Below are 20,933 nucleotides of genomic sequence, written 5' to 3' on the forward strand. Positions count from 1 at the left end.
CAGCTCTCTATATCTGGTTTAGGTTAGGAATGGGATCTGAGAAGAGTTCTGATTGGTTTAAGATTCGGGCTGAAAGTTGTTTTTTTTTCCGCCCTACCACACCCTGTCAATCTGATTCTGTGCATTTTTCTACCAGCCAGAGGCACACGAAACGCAATACAGGAATACAGCAATACAGTCAGGATATATAATTTACACTTTTTATTTTCTTTTAATTTATGTTTTAGCTAAGGCTATAACTTTAGTTACAACTCACACTTCAGTTCAGTTCTAGTAAAGAAATCAGATTTTTTCCCAGAGTCTGGAAAAGAAAAACAAGAATTTCTACACCTACATCTGAAGATTAGCCTCAATCGGAATATCAAAATTAGCTTTTTCCAATTTTCATCTTTATTTCTTGCGGGAGGCGTATACCGGGGCGATCATTTCTCCAGGACGCGCGCATTACGCACGGCGGTTCCCAATGGCGCTCATGTGCAGGCAGATCACAGGCATCATGGCGAGTTGCGCAGGCTGGGTCGGGGTGATCGTCGGCACGGCGACCAACGACTGGGTCCGAACGTGCGACTACTCTGTGAACACATGCGTCCGCATGGACGAGCTGGGGTCCCGGGGGCTCTGGGCGGAGTGCGTCATCTCGCCAGCGCTCTATCACTGCGTCGCGCTCAACCAGATCCTTACCTTACCAGGTAGGACTATAATAATGTGCTGTGCAAATATGTCAACGTGAAAAAAAACAAAAAAACAAACAGAATGTGAGTGTTAGTGGACGAATGAGAGAGGAGGTTATGTTTGGTGTGCAAATTGGAGAGATAGGCTATTATGCTATAATGTTTAGGTCAAATAACACTTATAGATGTTCATTACAATTTCAGGTTTTGTGTTCTGTTGAATGGTGCTCATTCTGAGCTTGTAGATCTGCTATTTTGGAGAGGGGGAGAGAGATGAATTATGCAGATTAAAAACTTGCACTGTATGCAAGAGATTCGAAATGGTTCATCAAAGCAGTTGTACGTGATGCATGTTAAGTGTGTGTGTGCGTGCCTGCGTGCGTGCACACTACAGCAACTCAGTGGTGTTAGTGGTTCTCAAAGTGAGACCCCCAGTGGCCCTTGATTGGGTTCCAGTGAGTCCTCAGCAGAAAAAAAAACAATTAATTAATAATAAATAAATACATAAAAAGTTTAATTTCACTGTTATTTCACAAATTAGCCCAATGAGAGAATGCATAACAATTCAGATCACTCTCTCCACTGTTGTCTCCTAATCTAAAGTAGACAACTGTATGTCTAATGTAACAACAAGTCTTCTCAAATGGGGGTCCTCAGCATGTATCAATTATTTATAATATATATAATGTGTACATTCCGTTGTCTCTCTCTCGGTGGAGAGAGAGGCAATTGCAACGACGTCCAAACTACAATAAAGATGGCGACACAGTATATCTAATCCGGTGTGCTGTCTGCTGCTTCAAACAAACCGGACAGTGTCCTGCTATCAAACACTGGAGAACAATTTCTCACTGGGAAAAGTACAGTGGAAGAGAAAGACTTCCATTATTAAAAGATCTTCAGATTGTTTTCAAGACTTTTCGGATTCTTTAAAAAGAGCAGATCTACGCGCACAAGTTGCATTACAACACTTTGTGTGGTTGTAGATCAGCATTCTTTTAATAGCCGTAATATAAAATAGGGATAAAGTGCATGGTTTAACACATTATGCTAGATTAACTAGATTTTACTGGGGACCCCCCTAGAACCCTTCCAAGGACCCCTGGGGGTCCCAAGACCCCAATTTGTATTAACATACTCCAAAGATTGGTTAAACTAATGCTTTATTCATTAAAATAAGATTAATTAAAAATATCTTTGCATTCAATCTTTTTTTCTCCACTTGTGTAACTCTTATGTGTCTCTCTCTCTCTGGCTCTATCTGTCTCGGCCTTCCCTCAGCTTACATCCAGACGGCGCGTGCTCTGATGATCTGTGCGTCGATATTGGGTCTGCCAGCCATGCTGCTGATGCTCATGGCCATGCCCTGCGTCAGACTCGTCAGCGACACATCCGAGATCAAACAGCGCAGAGCCAGAGTGGGAGGGGTTCTCATGTTGATTATGGGTATGTGAGGGAGGAGCTGACTCCAGCCAAAGTTACACTGGCACAGTATATATACTTTTTCATGCCAAGGACCGCCAAATTGACACTAATTAGCTCGCGGACCACCCCCCATTTAAATCCCAAAGATATGCCAGGGACGGGGATGTTAAAGGGACACTTCACCCTTTTTGCAAAAAAATATATGTTAATGACGTTTAGGAGCTTTAGAACACTTTCCTGGGGGTCTTTATGTGTGTAATATGTGGTTTTAGATATTTTAAATTGTAGCAGTGAGCCTGTTGTCTCTGATGTCATGGACACTGGGCTCACTTCCTTCCTGGACTACATGTTGTCTCAGTAAGACAGCTCTCCCCCCTATCCACAAGGAGGAGCAGTGCACCAAAGAATTATGGGAATTGTAGTCCAGGAAGGTAGTGAGACCAGTGTCCATGACATCAGAGACAACAGGCTCACTGCTACAATCTAAAATATCTAAAACCACATATTACACACATAAATACCCCCAGGAAAGTGATCTAAAGCTTCTAAACGTCATTAACATATATTTTTTTGCAAAAAGGGTGAAGTGTCCCTTTAATGGCTCTAGCAGTGATTCTCAATCCGTTTAATTGCAAGGACCCCCAGTTTGACTGGGCATGGACTAGTACAGTATAACTTTCACTGAAGAAAGAGGATACACTGCTCGTAGCCACGATGCAACGAGTAAACAACCAACTTTCCGATCAGACAAAGGTCTTGACACAACAAAAATGGACACTGACCTCTTCCAATGGAGTTCACATGTAATCCTCCCCTACCGTACATTGTGAGATTCATATACTTGTGTTGAGAACTCACCCTTGGTTGAAGCAGTGCTATAGCGGGCGTGGAGGAGGGGGTCAGGGGAAGGAGGCTCAGGTTGAAGCCCAGCCTCGCCTCACCCTGCCTGGGCTGCTCTCTCAGCGAGGCCTGCCTCCTCTGGGGGAGGACCGGTAGTCCCCTGTCAACAGGCATAGAACACACACACAGTCAGAGTGACAGCTGAACGCGCGCACACACACACGCACTCCTACAGTAGTGGATATGATTTCGATATATTTTAGATTACATACATACACATAAAAACCACCAGGAAAGTGTTTCTTGTGTCCTAAAACATCATTAAAATAAGCTTTGGTTGCAAAAGGGGTGAAGTGGCCCTTTAACCCATTTTGACCCGAGATCAGATTCTAAAAATGTCTTCTACATCCCGACAGCTTTCTGAAAAAGCTATGTTCCTATATGTCAGTCGTTCTTCGATTTTTCTAAAATAGCAGACCTACAAGCTCGTAGCGCGCCACTCGGTGGCGCGCTACGAGCTGGTAGATCTGCTTTTTTTCCATTAGCTAAAGCACAACGTAATGTTAACACCAAAAAGGGGGTTCCCGCCCCCAAAATGGGTTTTAAGCTTACCTATATCATTTCTCTCTCGTCTCTCTCGTCCAATAGCCATCTGCGGCGTGGTCGCCACCGTCTGGTTCCCCATCGGCGCTCACCAGAACGAGGGCCTGATGTCCTTCGGCTTCTCCCTCTACGCCGGCTGGGTGGGCTCGGGCCTCTGCCTCCTGGGGGGCTCCGCCATCCTGTGCTGCAACGGCATTGACCCCGCGGCCAACCTGAACCCGCGCCGGGAGAACAGCTTCTACTACTCCAGGGGGCAGGGGGGCATGTCCGACCCCCCGGCCAACCACGCCAAGAGCGTGCACGTGTGAAAGGGAGAGGTTGGCGGATCCGAGCGGAGCGCACGCTGAAGGAGGGGCTGGCTATATATACATGCTTCAAAAGACACCATCGTCGTTTCTTTTTGTCTTTTGTAATTATATTCTACTCCGAACAAAGTTCTGATGTTGGGGGAGAAGCGTGTAGTCTTTGTTACTGAAGTTTTTGTATTGAAGTACTGTTTACTTAAGTATAATTTGTAGGTAAATTTACTTTACCATGTTCCATTTTTCAATACTTACGTATTTCTACTCGACTGCATCCCAGAGGCTAATATTGTACTTTTGACGCATTAACCACGTTAAACCCCATTTTATACTAAGCTGATTGACGAGGTTGGAGACCGGGTATTTTAGAAAATGTTTGATACATTGTTGAAAGATTTTAGTCCTTTTACTTCGTTACTGTAAGATGTTAGTACTTTTACTTTGTTACTGTAAGTATGTTTTGATGCCAGTATTGTTGTACTTTTACTCAAGTACATTTTTAATACACGACTCTTACTCGTAGTAGTGGTATTGCTACTTTTTACTCAAGTGATAAATCTACTTCTTCCACCACTGCGTCTGTGTGTGGAATGTCATTCTTGAAAATGTCAGTACATATGACGCTGTATAGTACTATAATGTAGCTGTATATTGTAGTTCTAGCCAGGGATCGTGATTGAAGAGAAAAGCTGGTGTTTGGACTTTTAAGTCAGCTAAAAACATTCTGCTTGACGCTACTACGCCATATATCCATGAATGAATGGAAATCACCTGGTGTAGAGATGGATTGGTAATGTAACCATGTATGCCTGTAATCTTGTATGAATTAATGGAAATCACCTGGTGTAGAGATGGATTGGTATGTAACCATGTTTGTATGCCTGTAATCTTGTATGAATTAATGGAAATCACCTGGTGTATAGAGATGGATTGGTGGTAATGTAACCATGTATGCCTGTAATCTTGTATGAATTAATGGAAATCACCTGGTGTAGAGATGGATTGGTATGTATTATGTAACTATGCATGCCTGTAATCTCTTCCCAGGCCCTGCATGATACTGTACACAATCACAACACATTGCTGTAAATTATCCTAGCTTTACATGTAGTTTCAGCACAATACAGTATAACCAATGTATCTATAAATACTATAAATAAGTACTATAAATAAAGTTTGATTAATCAAGACACATTTCATTTCACAGAAGTTATTCTTCTTTGAGGTTAATAATTGGTTTTCAGACGTGTGGGAGAAAAGGCACAAGAACAAATTACATGAGTAATGACGAGATACCGGGCTGTAATTTAATGCATGAACCCTTTCGGAGTCTGACTCTTATTTGCAAATCGATCTGTGTATAAGACATTATATCCTGTTTTTAAGTGAACTGGTACTCAGTGGTATACCGACATGATTCGGATCCAAACATTAAAAGTACCGTCTTCGGTAGTGTGTGCGTGTGTGTTCATTTTTTGCTGGTCCTTACCTCGTGCTGTTGCAATATCTGTATTTGGCTATATTATCAATTTGTGTTCCGCCCTCCACCCAGAGCATGGGAACAAATTCGGAAAAAATGTCACGGGAAACTGCCCAGTGACATCCATCTCAGGACGTCTGAATGTAGGACTGGTATGCAGTAAAAGAAATAAGTAAAAGTTAAAAAAAAGAATGAAATGGAGAATCAGGGGTGACCTGATCAAAGTCCCTGGTTCGATGCTCAACCAGCTGGACCAATTGCTGCATGACACTCTCCTACTCTCTCTCTCTCTCTCTCTGTGTTTCCATTCTCTATCAAATAATGGCTTAAAATGCCTCCAAAAATAACTGACAATAAAATAAAACAAAACATAAAATCGTGAAAAACGTGTCTGACCACTTCATGGTACTCAACAGATTTGACAAAACCCGATGAAGACAACGTCCATGGCACGTGATTGGGCATCTCCGGATGAAGGAACACCGTGGGTCATATTATCTCTGCACCTACAGTGTATAGTACAGGAAGGCAGTGTCATCCAATTCACTCACGAGACATTTTATTCCCATCAAACCAAAAGCACAGAGCACTCATTCTCATTTAACATTTAAAATACTAGTTAAAACACATTACAATCTCATTTCAATAATAAATAGGATTTACGGCATACGTTATGTCAGCACCCCGTCAACTCTGTGTGGCACACTGCTGAGATAACTTAGTCCAGTGTTTCCCCCGACCTTTTTTCCCTTCAAGGACCTCCAGTTTGATATGCATTATAGGCCACGGTCCCCCCCCCACAGGCATTTTGATACATATTTATTTATCTCTGGGGGACCCCAATCAACTGTGAAATCCTCCCATGTTATTTTAACTCTGAAAGTGTACAAATGGAACCGAATATTCAGTTCCATGTGTAAGCTCTCAGAGTTATAGGGCTGTATTTTGCGTGTCTTAAGTACCAGGTCTTATTACCTAACTTGAGTAAACTAAAGACCTGGAGGCGTGATCAATGCTCTTTGGCCACTCAGAATAGCCAAATGGCATTGATCACGCCTCCAGGTTTTTAGTTTACTCAAGTTAGGTAATAAGACCTGGTACTTAAGACACGCAAAATACAGCCCATAGACCCAAAAGTCGTCTGTTGTTTGTAACCCCACTTTGGTGTTCCTCAGACTGGGCATCCAGAAAACAGCGACTTAGCACTTATAGCCCTTAGTCTTCGTCAAAGAAGCCGGGATTGGTCTGTCCCCGCGACCTGCTGCTGGGGCCTCGGGACGAGTTCTGCTGGGGCCCCGTCTGGTAGCCCTGCTGGTCCCCGTCCACGTCCACATCGTCGTACTCGTTCTCCTCGTTCTGGTCCTGCTCGTTCTGGTCGTGTTGCTGGTCGTGCTGCTGCTGCTGCTGGTCGTGGTAGCCCTTCTTCTCCGCCGACCAGCCCTGGTACGGCGTCTCCTCGCGCTCCTCGTCGCCCGGCGCGAAGCTGTCGTCCAGCTGGTCGTCGTAGCGGTGGTACGAGCTGGTGTGGGCCTCTTCCTCGCGGGCGTTGAGCTCCAGCGTGCTGTTCCAGATGCCGTAGCAGCCGTAGATCAACAGACCTGTGGTGTACATATAGGGGGGAGGGAGAGAGAGAGAGAGCAACGACACAGCATTATCAGACCTAAATGTACCTTTTACAACTTCATGGTGATTTGGCCCATAATGATGGTTTTGTAGAAACTGTGGATTTGCAACATATACCTGATGTTCAAATCAGGTATATGTTGCATTATTTAATCTATTTCTTCACATTTTTCAAAAAAGAATAGCCAATTTAACATCGAGGTGCACACAATGTTTAGTTGAGGGAAAAGTGCAAGCAAAAGTACTCGTGGAGAAGGTGCGTCCCAAGTTATATACGTAGTCAGAAGTCCGAAAATTGCAGATATACAAGCAACAATTTTCAAAAACACTAAGTATAAAATAGGGCTTAATTGGTGAATGTATGTTTTTATAATAAATATCTAATCATACTATAAATCTACAAAGTAACTTGTAACTAAAAAGTTTTCAAATAAAGTAAAAGTACCTCAAAAGGTGTACTTATATATACTTACTTTCCACCACTGCAGACCATATAATCTTCAAAAACACATGCTCTGAGTTATACTGCCCCCCGATGACACGGACGCTGTGGATTAACCTGTGGTGGTCGTCCCACACACTTCTACAGAGTGACTGACGGATTTGTGTATTTTACTGTTGCATAATATAGGATTGGTCTGGATGGTTTTCATTTCATGCAGTGAAAAACCGGGTATTTCTAAAACGTATACTGTCGCGGAAATGTGGAATACCTAAATTATGCATTTAAGGAGATCAAATCACTCATGGGAAAACTAAACTATATGAGAGGTTGTTTTCTGTCCCATTATTATCTTATACGGACATTTGACCTGTGACTTGTGTGGTCTGAGGGGGTCTTATTCCCATTGTCTCATGTGTTAAGACCCACCTACTCTCCCTGAGGGAGTAGGAAGGTATTTTAAGCTGAAGTCTGACTGAGTTGTGTTGAGCCAGTACATGGTGTTCCATTGCAACGCTTTCAGTTCATTGCTGGCTTCGTATTCGAATACAAGATTTGAATACTTTAAAACTCTGAATTGTGTCTGTCTCATTATGTTGTTTAACTGTGTTATAAGTGCTCTCCAAAAGATTCCAGAACAGTACTTTTCAGGAAATGCAACTGTGTCCCAATGTATCTAATGTACATGTGACGTGTATAATGTACACTGTTACAGTCAGAAGCTCTTGGTAATACTAAATATATACTAAATACTAAATACTAAATATATTTCAACATTAAATGTTGAAATATAGAGAGGTTTCTGCCCGACAGCAATGATATGTGTCCAACTAAGCCAATGTTTATCCTAGAGAAATTCCATGTAACCTAGCAATAAACACATGCCAACAGAGGAGAGCCAGGCATGAGGTGAAAGCTCACAGGTGGACAGATGATCGTCTCTGATTTGTTACAGAAGAAGATTCTACTACTCTCTTTGCGTAGCCAACCAACTACAGATGTTGACGATACAGATGTCTGGCTACACATCTTGAAGCGAGCTGTTTTTCCTCCTTTGTACATATTACTAGACGGTAAAATACCTTACGTAGTGCAAGAAAAAGATTGGGGCAAACAAGAGTAGAAATATGTCTACGAATTGCTTCAGTGGAATGGAAACTCTGATAATATTCACTCATTAACACCTACCCACAAATGTACGCACGCAAATTCTTACTACTGAGAGCATAAAATTAAAAAATAAAAACATTTACTTTGTTAAAGGATAGCAAATAACTTAAGACATAAGTTGAACACTAGCTGACTGGATTGATTATGTTTTAGATCAGATCCTCAGACATTATATGGATAATATTCAATAAATAATCTACATTGTTCTATGTAGAATAAACCTTGATAGGAGAGACATAATGACATTAGATAGACAGCTATGCTCAATGGGACCTAGCCAATAGGGGACAGCTATATGCTCAATGGGACCTAGCCAATAGGGGAAAGCCCATATCAAAAACAATAGACGCCTCACCTCGCTGCAGTTCATTGTTGTGACGCGTATCGGCGCGAGGGTGGAAGTGCGGAAGGCACGCTACGCCACGCTGCCACTCAAGTGACTACTGTCCAATCACAGCGCGTCTTTTCCGTGACGCACGCGGCAGCTTCTGTGAAGCACTAGGTCTCGCGTTGCTTGCCACTTGCAAGATGCTGCCTCTCGCAATAATTAACAGGCTACACGAGACTAGTGAAGCACCTCTTGAGTACACACGCTCCAGAGCCCGAAGGAGGCGCCTATACCTTTCTCTATGTCTAGGTGAAAGCCAATGTGATTTGTTTACTTCCTGCTCATCATCAGGAAGTAGGAAGTGAGGTAAACACACTGGCAGAAAGACGCTAGTGATGTCCGCACCCGACCCATTATGTGAGCCCTACCTGGCCCAGAGTAATATATAGCAAGAGAGTGGCGACACTATAGCGTTGACTCCCATTGTAACAATGGAATGCGGAAGTGCTCATTCTATCTCAATGGGATAGTTCCAGCCACAGGAGCAAAGTTTGGAACTTACAGCCCATAGACACCCACTTTGCGGCGAGATCAAAGCGTGTCGCTGCTATCCTACTCTACACCCCGGACCAGACGTTATGAGTAACAGTGGTCTAAGAACAACGTTTCTATAACCAGTGTCGTTCCCACAGCGACTCACCTATGATGCACCAGACAGTGAAGCGAATCCAGGTGAGCGGCGACAGCTTGAGCATGAGGTAGCTGTTGACCAAGATGGCCGCCACGGGGACGAAGGGCACGCAGGGCGCCATGTAGGGCAGCACCGTCCCGCTCTGCGGCTGCCGCAGGATCACCATGAACAGCGACACCATGCTGCTGACCATCATCGTGGCCAGCATCCCCGAGAGGGCCGCGCCGACTCCGTGGCCGTGCTCCACGCCGAAGATGACCGTGGCCCACATGAGGAAGGACGTGCCGAAGAGGAGGAGGGTGCAGCGGGTCACCGTGCGGCCCGTGTCCGGCGTGGGGCGGGCCGAGGCGTCGGGGATGCCCAGCCGCAGGCGCAGGGTGTAGTAGTGGCCTCCCAGGAGCCTCTTCAGCGGGGAGGCGTGGCCCGTGGTGAAGGCGGAGTCGTCGCTGTCGCCCGCCTCGGCGCCGCCGGTGTGGTACGACGAGGAGGACGCCTCCTCCGGGTCCTCCTTACTGGCGGGGGGGAGCGCCCCGCCGCCGCCGTCGACGGGGTGCTGCTTACTGAGGTCGTCCTGGGAGCCGTACTGGTGCGTGATGTCGGTCTGCTGGTCGGGCTGGTAGCGCAGCAGCAGCACGCACACGCTCACCAGCGTGTACGCCAGCAGCGTGCCGATGGACATCATCTCGATCAGGTCCCGGAGGCTGACCAGGAGCGCCAGGACGGACGCCAGGGCGCCCGACACCACGCACGCCAGGATGGGCGTGTGCGTGAAGGCCGACACGTTCGCCAGGGCCCTGCGAAGACACGACACGACGCGCGCGCATGCACACACACACACACACACACACACACAGACAGAAACGAGGAGATTTCTCTGTGAGCCTACAACCACATGAACCCTATAGCGTCCCTATACTCTGGACATGTTATAATAGGAAGGTGAACATTCGGGGAAAGGCTACCAGCTCAGTGGCCTCTTCGTTAGAGTGTCCACCCTGAAACTGGGATGTCCGGGGTTAATTCCCCCAACTAAGTAAAAGAAAGTTAAAGACTATGAAAATGGGACCCAAGTTCTTTCCAAAATGGCATGTCGTATATGCATAGAGTCCATTATAACAATTTACAATTTAGGCATTTAGCAGACGCTCTTAATCCAGAGCGATTTACATTAACAAAAACACGGCATACAAAAAGTACTTATCATGAATCATGTATAAACTAAGAACGTAACAGTGGAGTATCTATATGTAAACTGTGTAAACATAATGTAATCTATGTCTAACAACAGCTATATAAAATCACTGCGTTCACCTGAAGAGCAGTCCGTCGCTGGACATGGCGTAGATGACCCTGGGCATGGGGAACAGCGAGCCCAGCAGGGACACCGTGAGGCCCGCTATGGAGCCCACCGCCACCGTGTACTTCCCCCACAGGAAGCCGTGCACCGCGAACATCTCCATGAGAGGAGCCGAGCCGTCGATCAGCTCGTAGGGAACCATCAGGGTCAGGATCACGCTCACCTGCACACCACAAGGAAGGAAGGAAGGAAGGTTAGGATCACACTCACCTGCACACCACAAGGAAGGAAGGCCATGCAGGGAGCAATGCTTGACATTCAGCAATTCCCAACATGTGGGCCGAAAGGTACGGCGAAGACTTTGATGATAATTTAAGAAAAAGCAAGGCTTTTGCACACCTACAGGCGACAGGTGCATATAGGAGAGGGTACGGTACGGTGCCCCAAAAATGAAAAAGGAACAAACACCTGCACACTGTCTTCAAATGCAGTGACCACATTTTATTTCAGGGATACAGCAACGTTTCGGCCTTCATCAGGCTATCTTTATCGATGATAATTTAAGAAAGTATTATTAAAAGATAATAAATAAAACAAAAACAAAAATATCCTTACATGATACTTTTTTGAGTGGTGCAACCACTCCTACAACCAGCAATGTCCGTGTATGTACCCGTTTGTGTACCTGTTTGTGTACCTGAATGAGCACGAGTATGTGACTTATTAATAGCAGTAGGGGGCGCCAGAAACAGAGAGAGGGGTAGTGCTGTGTCTCTAATGAGAGAGAGAGAGAGAGAGAGAGAGAGAGAGGGGGAAATTGCACCACCCAGTTCACACGTGTGTGATTTTTTCTTTCAAAACTTGAGGACTCAAGTTTCGAGTTTTTAAAATAGGAACTTAAAATATATACAACCATTCCATTGGTCCCCAAACCGGAACACAATGGATTGATTGGTCAATAAACATCTTAACATAGCAGCTGACAGGCTGCCCGGGTTGTGTGTGTGTGTGTGTGTGTGTGTGTGTGCATAACATTACTTACAGACACATAGGCGGTGAGGCAGGCGACCAGCGATGCGGTGATGGCATAAGGGATGGAGGTGTAGGGGTTCTTGGCTTCCTCTCCGGTCGTAGCGATGATGTCGAAGCCGATGAAGGCGTAGAAGCAGGTGGCCGCGCCCCTCATCACCTGGACAGGTATAGCCATGGTGATTAGATCTACAAGCTCACAACACGTCCCATTGTGGCGCGCTGGGAGGGTTTAAGAAGTGCTTAAAGGACCACTTCACCACTTTTCAATCTATCTTCACTAATAATCATGATAAAATGGCACAATTATTTTCTACTCAGTCTGTGTCTCATAGGAGGGCTGTAGGCAGTTCAGAAACCTGTCCACCAGTGACAACATCGATGGGGAATCCAAGCTAATGGAAACTGCAGGCTTTCTAGTCCTGAAAAGTAAACATTTTTGTAAAACAAACTCGACCCACAGCCCTCTTATGAGACACAGACTGAGTAGAACATTTTTTGTGCCATTTTATCATGATTATTAGTGAGGACCAATTATATGAAGATAGGTTGAAAAGTTGTGAAGTGGTACTTTTTTTTTTATCAAAGTTTTTTTATACATTTTTCACACGTGAAAATATTATACAAAAATTTTCCCCCCTCCCCTCCCCCCAGAGTTCACGCCCGGTATCTTGCACCATATGAAATAAAAGGCACATACAAATATACATAGACATAATAGAAGTATGCAAAGAAATAATAATAATAATAAATAAATAAATAAAATAATATATATATATAAAATAATTATAAAATAAAATAAAACAATTACAGTAGGGTCAGTGTAACAAGTTAAGGATTGCTGATGTCAGCCGCGTTCATCCTCTCAATGTATGTCAAAAAAGGTTGGTGAAGTGGTACTTTAAGCGTGTAAGTGGTTAAAGGAGTATAGTTCACCCCAAAATTATAAATATTTTGGGTTTTGTTGCATTCCTAAGCCAACGATTTGATTCGACCCGCTCATCAAATTATTGGTTTAGGAAATGCGACCTATACAAAATGAAAAATCTCTACGAATTCAAAGCTTCATGGGGTGTGTAATTGATAAGACAATAAGACATTTTGGTCCGGGTCCGCGGGCAAAAAAGGCTGCTAATCCATCCTGACAGCGTGTCCCGACGACCCTTTTTTAAGAAAATAAGACATTTTTGGAGTAAACTACTTAAGGCGTATAGAGAGACAGAAGCGTATATATCATGTCTTACCCCAGACCAGCCATAGGGGAGGAACCTGCCTCCTTCCCAGTTGCTGGTGGACAGGAAGAAAAGCCCTGCGATGATCATGAAGACCCAGACCACCAGGTTGACCACGTTGAGGACGTTGTTGAAGCTCACGGAGTTACGAACGCCCAGAGAAATGATGGCTGTCACCGTCAGCACGATGAACAGGGCCAACACGTCCGGGTACGTGTCCTCCCCCTTACCTATGAGACGTAGACAGAGAGGAGAGTTATTAACCCATTCTGACCTGAGATCAGATTCACACGAGGTTTCCACTGGACACACACTGGTCTGATTTAACCCATTCTGACCTGAGATCAGATTCTAAAAATGTCAGTCGTTCTTCGATTTAAAAAAAATAGCAGACCTACAAGCTCGTAGATCTGCTATTTTTCAATAGCTAAAGCACGACATGATGCTAACACCAATATGGGTTCCCGTTCAGAATGGGTTAAATGTTTTGACAGATCTACTTTCATAATGAATTATCATTATTTATTTATTTATTATTATCTATTATTACTCTTAATGACCTTATATTATATATAATTGACACTAATATTTTTGCTTGTACATTCGCCATTTTCGGTGCATGACACTGGCGCCCCAACCAATCCTATAACCCTAACCCCAAACAGAATATTTTCCTATACTGTAACTGTAACCCTAGTTATCCCTTAAACTTTTTAACCATTAAACAACCATTTATTTTGTGAGGGACCAGGACAATTTTCCTCCTTTCTTATTTCTCAAATTCAATTCAGTACTTGGTGGTGACGGGATCAGTTTGTGTGGAGCCTGGGATGAGGATCAGCATCCAAATCTGAGGCCAAATGGTTCTCAGCAGGAAACCGACGGATCGAAACTTTGCCCCAGGTGAAGGAGTTTAAAAGTTTCTTTGGGTCTTGTTCGTGAGGAGGGGGAGAATCTGAGCAGCAGCAGTGCGGTACAGCAGTCTCTGTAACGCACTGTTGTGACGAAAAAAGAGCTGAGCCAGAATTAAGGCAAAGCTCATTCCTATACTCTCACCTATATCGTCATGAAGTGTGGGTCATGACCAAAAGACTGCGGATACAATCGGCCGAAAGTATATCATCCACAAGAGACTCAGAGTAAAATCGCTGCTCCTTCACATGGAAAGGAGCCAGCTTAGGTGGTTCAGGCAGCATCTAACCGAACGGAACGGATGCTTCCCAAACATCTCCATATAGGTCTGGGAGGTCCCACTGGGAGGAGATCCCCCTGGCAGACCAAGGACCAGATGGGGGGGGGGATTATATCTCCACACTGGCCTTCACCTTCCTTTGGAACACCTCAGGATCCCCCAGGAGTAAGTTGAGTCTGGAGCTCTCTATATATGAACTGTTACCCCTGCGTCCCGATTCCAGTTGAAGATGGATGGATGAATGAATCAATGCACATTTTACCCTCAAAAGTATAGTAATACAATTACACACACACACACACACACACACACACACTGACCGAGGCCTCTGATTGTCCCCACGTGTGTGATCATGTAGTGGCTGATGGTGTGATTGGCCAGCGAGTCAAACATGCTGCTGAGCGCCGACGCCCCCGCCGCCGTACCAATCAGGTACTCCAGGATCAGGTTCCAGCCGATGAAAAACGCCACAAACTCTCCGACCGTCACGTAGCTGTAGGTGTAGGCGGAGCCGGTGGTCTTGGGAACGCGGACGCCGAACTCCGCGTAACACACACCTATAGGGGGGGGCGCGCACACACACACACACACACACACACACACAATACATAAATTACTTTTTACATTTTGGGGAAAACAATTGCAAATGTTAACATTTGGCACCCACAAAGACGCACAACCGCAGGCGCGTCTCCGCGCGTCTCTCACCTGAGAGTATGGACGCCATCGCCGCGATGATGAAGGACAGGATGACCCCGGGCCCCGCCGTGGCCTTGGCCACCAGCCCGGCGACCACGTACATGCCCGTGCCCACGCAGCTGCCCACGCCCAGCGACACCAGGTCGGCGGTGGTCAGCACCTTGGCCAGGCCCGCCCCGGCGCCCTCCTTCACCTCCGTCAGGCCTCCGTCGTGGGAGTCGTGGCTCATCGCCCCCACGGGCTTGGTGCGCAGCAGGCGCGAGTACACGTTGTACCAGGCGTTCCCCCAGGCCACTCGGCCCAACCAAGCTGTTGCCATTGTTGCTGTCTGTGTGTGTGTCTGTGTGTCTGTGTGTGTGTGTGTGTGTGTTGTTCGTGGGATGCTTTCCTCTATTCGTATCTCCTTTTCACTCTTTAACTCCCATCTGTCATTCTTTCCTCATTCATTCTTCCCTCATAAGCGTCCTCGACCTCTCCTCCTATCGTCCTCAGATGGAGCCTTCAAGACCACCAGGAGTCATCTCTCCCAAGATTCTGTATAGGAAAGACAGAGAGAAAACACAGTTGCATCTTTCTGCGCTGTGAAAAATACAACACTTTGCAAAACATAGCATCTTTTCCTTCATCTAGCATGTCATTACCACACATTGTCGATATTATTTACATAGGAATATCTAAACTGTAGATAATCTAGATGTCTACTGTCTTTATCTTCCTACAATGTCTCATTGTACAAATGTTAGTCCTGTATGTCTAGGTACTCTTGCCAAGGAAAGTTCCTTAGGCTACTTTCTGATTTTGTTACTCTCGCATATTGCCCCAAGTAAGTGTAACACCTGAGATTCGAACCCTGGTCCCCCATGCATGGGAAATCAAACATCTACTGCCCTTTTAAGGGGGAATCCACCATTGACCAGGAACAATTTTAAGCTTTTGGGCTTCAGGCTGAGCTACTTTGACTCCCCCCCCCACCCACTGGAAAACCCAATCCAGGTCACAGCACCAATGTAACATCCGAGAGTCGAACCCGGGGTCCGTGACGGACCGTGACGTGGCATCGAATGTTAGTCATTATAAATAGTCATCTAATTTTCCATGATGCTTTTGCTTTTGTCTGTACAAGCATCAACTATTAAAGTGCTAAGATTAAAAGGAATATATTAATCAAAGCAAAGAAATGTTTGAGATTCCACACATGAAGTTGTGTGAGAAACAGCTCTGTTACAGCCTACTGCAGGGGTGCCCAGACAGTAGATCACAAAGGCTGTGCAGGTAGATCACATGGCATGCCCTAAAAAATATATAATTTAAATATAAAAAAAACCACCACTTGAATTAAGGTGACTTGATTGATTGCTCGATCAGCTCGAACCCACAATGCAATTCTTTGTTTTCAAGAGTGTTGCACACAAACATCATTAGTATTACAATTTATCAGAAAATACTATAACAATTCAATTTACCCCCTCTATTTCCTATTCCAAGTGTGTTTGTCTTATATGTAACGACAGTGTAACTAACGGCAGCTCAGCAGTTGGATAATATTTCTTTGGGTGGGTAGATTGTTTAGTTGGTCATTTTAAATGTAGATCAAGTCAAAAATGTGTGAGCACCCCTGGCCTACTGTATAGAGATCTACTGTCTCTATACAGTAGTATAGAGACCTACTGTCTCTACACAGTAGGTTAATCTGACCTGGCAGTGCTCAGTGACTTACAATAAAACACTTTCATTCTGACCTTTAACTCCACTGATGCTCCAATTCAGAACAACTTACAAGAACAACACTATTACAGTCAGACCAATAGTTTAAGTGGCTGCATAAGAATATGGCCAATGACTAGGGTGGGTAGAGTGAATTGCTAAGAACTCAGTGGTTCTCAAAGTAGGTACTCCAGACACACAGGGTTCCTTGTAGGGATTCCAAATGGATCCTTACAGGTCAGTAACTCGGAGAAGTGTACCAATGGAACTAAATTACAGGGCTATTTGGTTCCATTTTCCAATTCCAACAACATTTACCTTCCCCCCGAAGACAAAGCTTCGCGCGATGGGCGCCCGTGCCTTCTGCCTTTTAAAACTGGACTAAAACCCCATTAAAAAAAAATGTTTTCTTAGTTTTATCCTTTAACAGGACTTTTTCCGTATGCCTTTACCTTACTTAGTTTTTAATCTTACTGTATGTGTTGTTGTGTTTTGCCGTTGCCTGTTGCACATTAATTTAGGTGAAAATGTAAAGTGTGAGAACCACTTTACACCAGCTTTGAGAACCACTTGCTTAGAACATAATATAAGGGGCCTATAGCCCAACTTTTTGAGAACAAGGATTGTGGGTTTACTTCATGACTTCCCAGAGAACATGCAGGTGAAGATGGGACGCCAGGGAAAGACGCAGGTGTGTACTGGCTCCTCTCTCCTCATGCACTAGAGCAAGACTCCTTCTCTGAAACATTCATGACATGCAGAGCTCTCCTTACACAACGGAAAGCTACACCTACCATGGCCAAAAAGGAGCTGCAGAGTTACAACTCCTACACAACTTGGATATTTAGCATATTTAGCTCTGTGAAGACACAAACTGTGAAAGCACTGTCTAGTATTAACCACGTGTACAAAGACTTGAATGCTCGAAGAGCTGTATCGTCTATTTTTGAAAATAATTCAAAAGTGTTGGACTTTTTTTTATATTTTAGTTTTCGCCTGTAATGCCTAAAATAGGGTTAAGTTGCAACAGGCTGGATCAGCAGCAGACACATATCTGTGGCTTCTGAACAGACACCGGTGGCCAGACATGAATACAGCAGTGCAGTATGAACATCCACACAGACATACATACATACAGGAGTAGGCCTACTGTACTCACTCATTTGCTGTTTCCCCCTTGCATCAAAAAGACAAGTGATGAAATAATGTCGTTCATTCCATGTCTGCGCTGGAGAGCCGGGGTCTAAACTCAGAGGGAGGCGCCGGTGGTGAGTGGAGACAGAAGCAGCAGGTTAATTATTCAAACACATCTACATGTGATCAGTCTAATATATTATTCAGTGTGTGTGTGTGTGTGTGTGTGTGTGCCTGCGCGCACGTGCAGGGGTACAGTACGTTTGTATAGCTAATTAGCTATCATTCATTTGTCAGGTCAGGTAGGATGACGGGACGTGTGTGTGTGTTATCTGTGTGTACTACATCTAAACAGGTGTTTCTTTCACGCCCATTTAGGGAATAACAGTGGGAAATCACCAGCTGACTGTGTGTGTGTGTGTGTGTGTGTGTGTGAGAGAGAGAGGGGGGGAGGGAGACAGAGAGAGAGTACATGTGACCAAGAAGTCTACATTTTGTGTATGTAAACAATTTAGGCATCCAGAGCAATTAGCAGGTAAACACGAGGTAATACATCAAATCCATAGAAGTACAGTAGAACAAAACCAAGAACCTATCATCAGTATATCATATCATCAAAAAATAAATAAATAGAAACTATACACACTAAACTAGGATGCCAGGTCTATAAATGGACTCCCTGGCCTATACATAACATGCCATAACAAAATTATAAACATTAAAGGCTAATAAACATTATTTGTTCTGCACTTTGAGATGTATTTTGGGTGTGCAGTACACTATAAAGTTAATACATTTTTGATTGAGGTTTGGGAACACCCGACAAACTGGCTGACACCCTAAGTGGGGACCAGCAGTTTGTCTGGAGAGACTGTTGTGCTCCTAGTGAGAGACTATTATGCTCCTAGTGAGAGACCATATGCTCCTAGTGAGAGCCGAGGAAACGGGTTTGAATCCAACTCTGTCTTGTCTCGTGTTCTTTTGTTTCTCTCGTCACTTGGTTTCACGTCTACACCACAAGCAAATGGACACCAGTCATACAAAAGGACAGATGGCATACCAGTGACTTGGGACATGTGATTAGGTGATGTTTTTACTTTATTTTTGAAGTATACTTATAGGTTTTGACTTCTGGCGTGAACACACATTCTCTGTCACCGTGATTGAAGGCTTCCACAGCCAACCGAGGTGGTTTCTTTCCTTTTTTTCCTCTTTTTTAAAACAAAGTTTTCCTCCAGATGGGAACACTGCAAGGATACAGCATACAGGATTTATGACACATTCCGCTATAAGGACTAGCCATGATCACAGTGTTTCTCAACAGGGCCTAGAATGTCATCATTTTAGGGACAAAGCCACTTGGCCTCTGTTTAAATGGCAATCAATTAAAACAATGACATATGAAATTATTTAAATTCAAGGGAGAAATATATTTTCAAATACTGTATAGCGGTGGGCAATGTGAACTCAAAATGTATATGCATATATTTTTGAAGGGCATAAAGCCAAATAAACTGAAAAGGCTCAGCACTGTAGCCATGGCCTTCATTTAATTCCTGCCCTGTAAATATCTTGAAGTTCAATAATGGGATATGCCTAAGTCCTGGTCATGAGAACAGACTATCATTAACCCATTTTGGACTGAGGTCGATTAAAGAAAAGGCTTCTAAATCCTAACATCTTTCTGAAAAGCCCATGTTTCTATGTCAGTGGTGCTCAACCTTTTTCATGTCAAGGACCCCCAGAATTATCCCTTTTGGACCACGGACCCCCATCTCAAAATATGTAGTTCCAGGGAGGACACCCCCCAGAAGCAAATTCTTTAGTTTTGAAATATATATTCAAAGTTTTGCACCACATTTTCACGATTTTTGAAAAATAGCAGATCTACAAGCTCATAGCGCTGCTCTCTGCCGCACTACGAGCTTTTAGGTCTATTCTTTTTTTTTTAGCTAACGCATAACAATGCTTAAAACACCAGAAGGGGTTCCCGCCCAAAATGGATTAATCTCCCTTGTTTTGAGGGTGGTGGTTAGTGTGTCTGTCTTGTATTGTTGTAATCTGGAGGTAATGGGATACGGAAGGTCAGATTACCAACCTGGGATAACACATGCAAGGCAGATGAAGACACACAGTTATGAATGAACGTTTGCACCCTCAGTGCTTAGAATACAGGCCTATGGTGAAATAAATACGGTGACAAATACAAAATCATGGTACATGTGGTGCAGCACGATGTACACTACGAACACAACACTTTATATGCAACCCATACCAAGTGTTTACATTTTGCTGAAGTTGCAAACAGCATAAAATTAGATGTTAATGATACTATATACCCATTATTTGACAAGAGTAATAAGCAGTTACGTTTTTTTCAGTGTATAGGATATTTTCACAGCATGTGCTAAAATGGGATAAGGACGAAGAACATGGAACAGAGTAGCAGACAAGCAGACCAACGGTGATAAGAAAGACAACCCTACTCCAAACCGTTGGCATCTACGTTCTTCCAGAACAGGGTAAGGTGGAGGCATTCCTAACGCTTTCCACTTTATGCACACCAGATGCTAGAGCAGGAGCGCGCACGCGCACACACACACACACACACACACACACACACTTTGCTTGCTAGGACTTTCCAATGATTAGCAGTTTTACACCTTGAAATGTGAGGATGAGCATAGCATTCACCTTTAAGATGATGTTCCACATGTGAAGTGCAGGACCCCGCACACAGATTAGGGAAAGGGCAGGGGGGGGGAAGGAAACCACCCAGCATATACACATACAATTGAGAGGGGAAAAACAAGAACACTGGTCATCAATTCAGAAGGGGGCCAGCTGGCCGCTGATCTAAGACCTGTCCACAATATTCCAAATACCAGCATGTGAAAGCCAATCTTTGATGTTCCTGCCTTGGCGAGAATAGGCAACAGCACCATCTAGTGGCCTTTTAAAGTATTTTCACAACCAAGATATACCTACCTACTTAGTATTATAACGGTTTTCATCTTCAGTCAGTGAGGTTTTAGACTTTAAAAATGCAAATCAGAATGATAGACCCTTAC

General features: G+C 44.3%; 2 protein-coding genes across 2 annotated transcripts; one reads left to right on the forward strand and one right to left on the reverse strand.

The window, feature by feature from the left end:
• The first annotated feature begins 130 nt into the window (after positions 1-130).
• Positions 131-4,694, forward strand: cldn11b (claudin 11b). Its single transcript, XM_080793677.1, has 3 exons — positions 131-689; positions 1,953-2,117; positions 3,585-4,694. Exons 1-3 carry the CDS (start codon positions 464-466, stop codon positions 3,845-3,847), a joined length of 654 nt encoding a protein of 217 aa, XP_080649803.1. The 5' UTR covers positions 131-463; the 3' UTR covers positions 3,848-4,694.
• A 1,787-nt stretch (positions 4,695-6,481) lies between these two features.
• Positions 6,482-15,343, reverse strand: LOC308336496 (putative cationic amino acid transporter; the record flags this gene model as incomplete). Its single annotated transcript, XM_080793863.1, has 7 exons — positions 6,482-6,919; positions 9,585-10,369; positions 10,887-11,095; positions 11,915-12,061; positions 13,146-13,363; positions 14,646-14,882; positions 15,034-15,343. The coding sequence occupies 7 exons, from the start codon at positions 15,341-15,343 to the stop codon at positions 6,537-6,539; spliced, it is 2,289 nt and encodes a 762-aa protein (XP_080649989.1). The 3' UTR covers positions 6,482-6,536.
• Between the last annotated feature and the right edge of the window lie 5,590 nt (positions 15,344-20,933).

This window comes from Protomyctophum bolini, assembly GCF_963924005.1.
Source record: "Protomyctophum bolini genome assembly, chromosome: 21".
NCBI classification, from domain to species: domain Eukaryota; kingdom Metazoa; phylum Chordata; class Actinopteri; order Myctophiformes; family Myctophidae; genus Protomyctophum; species Protomyctophum bolini.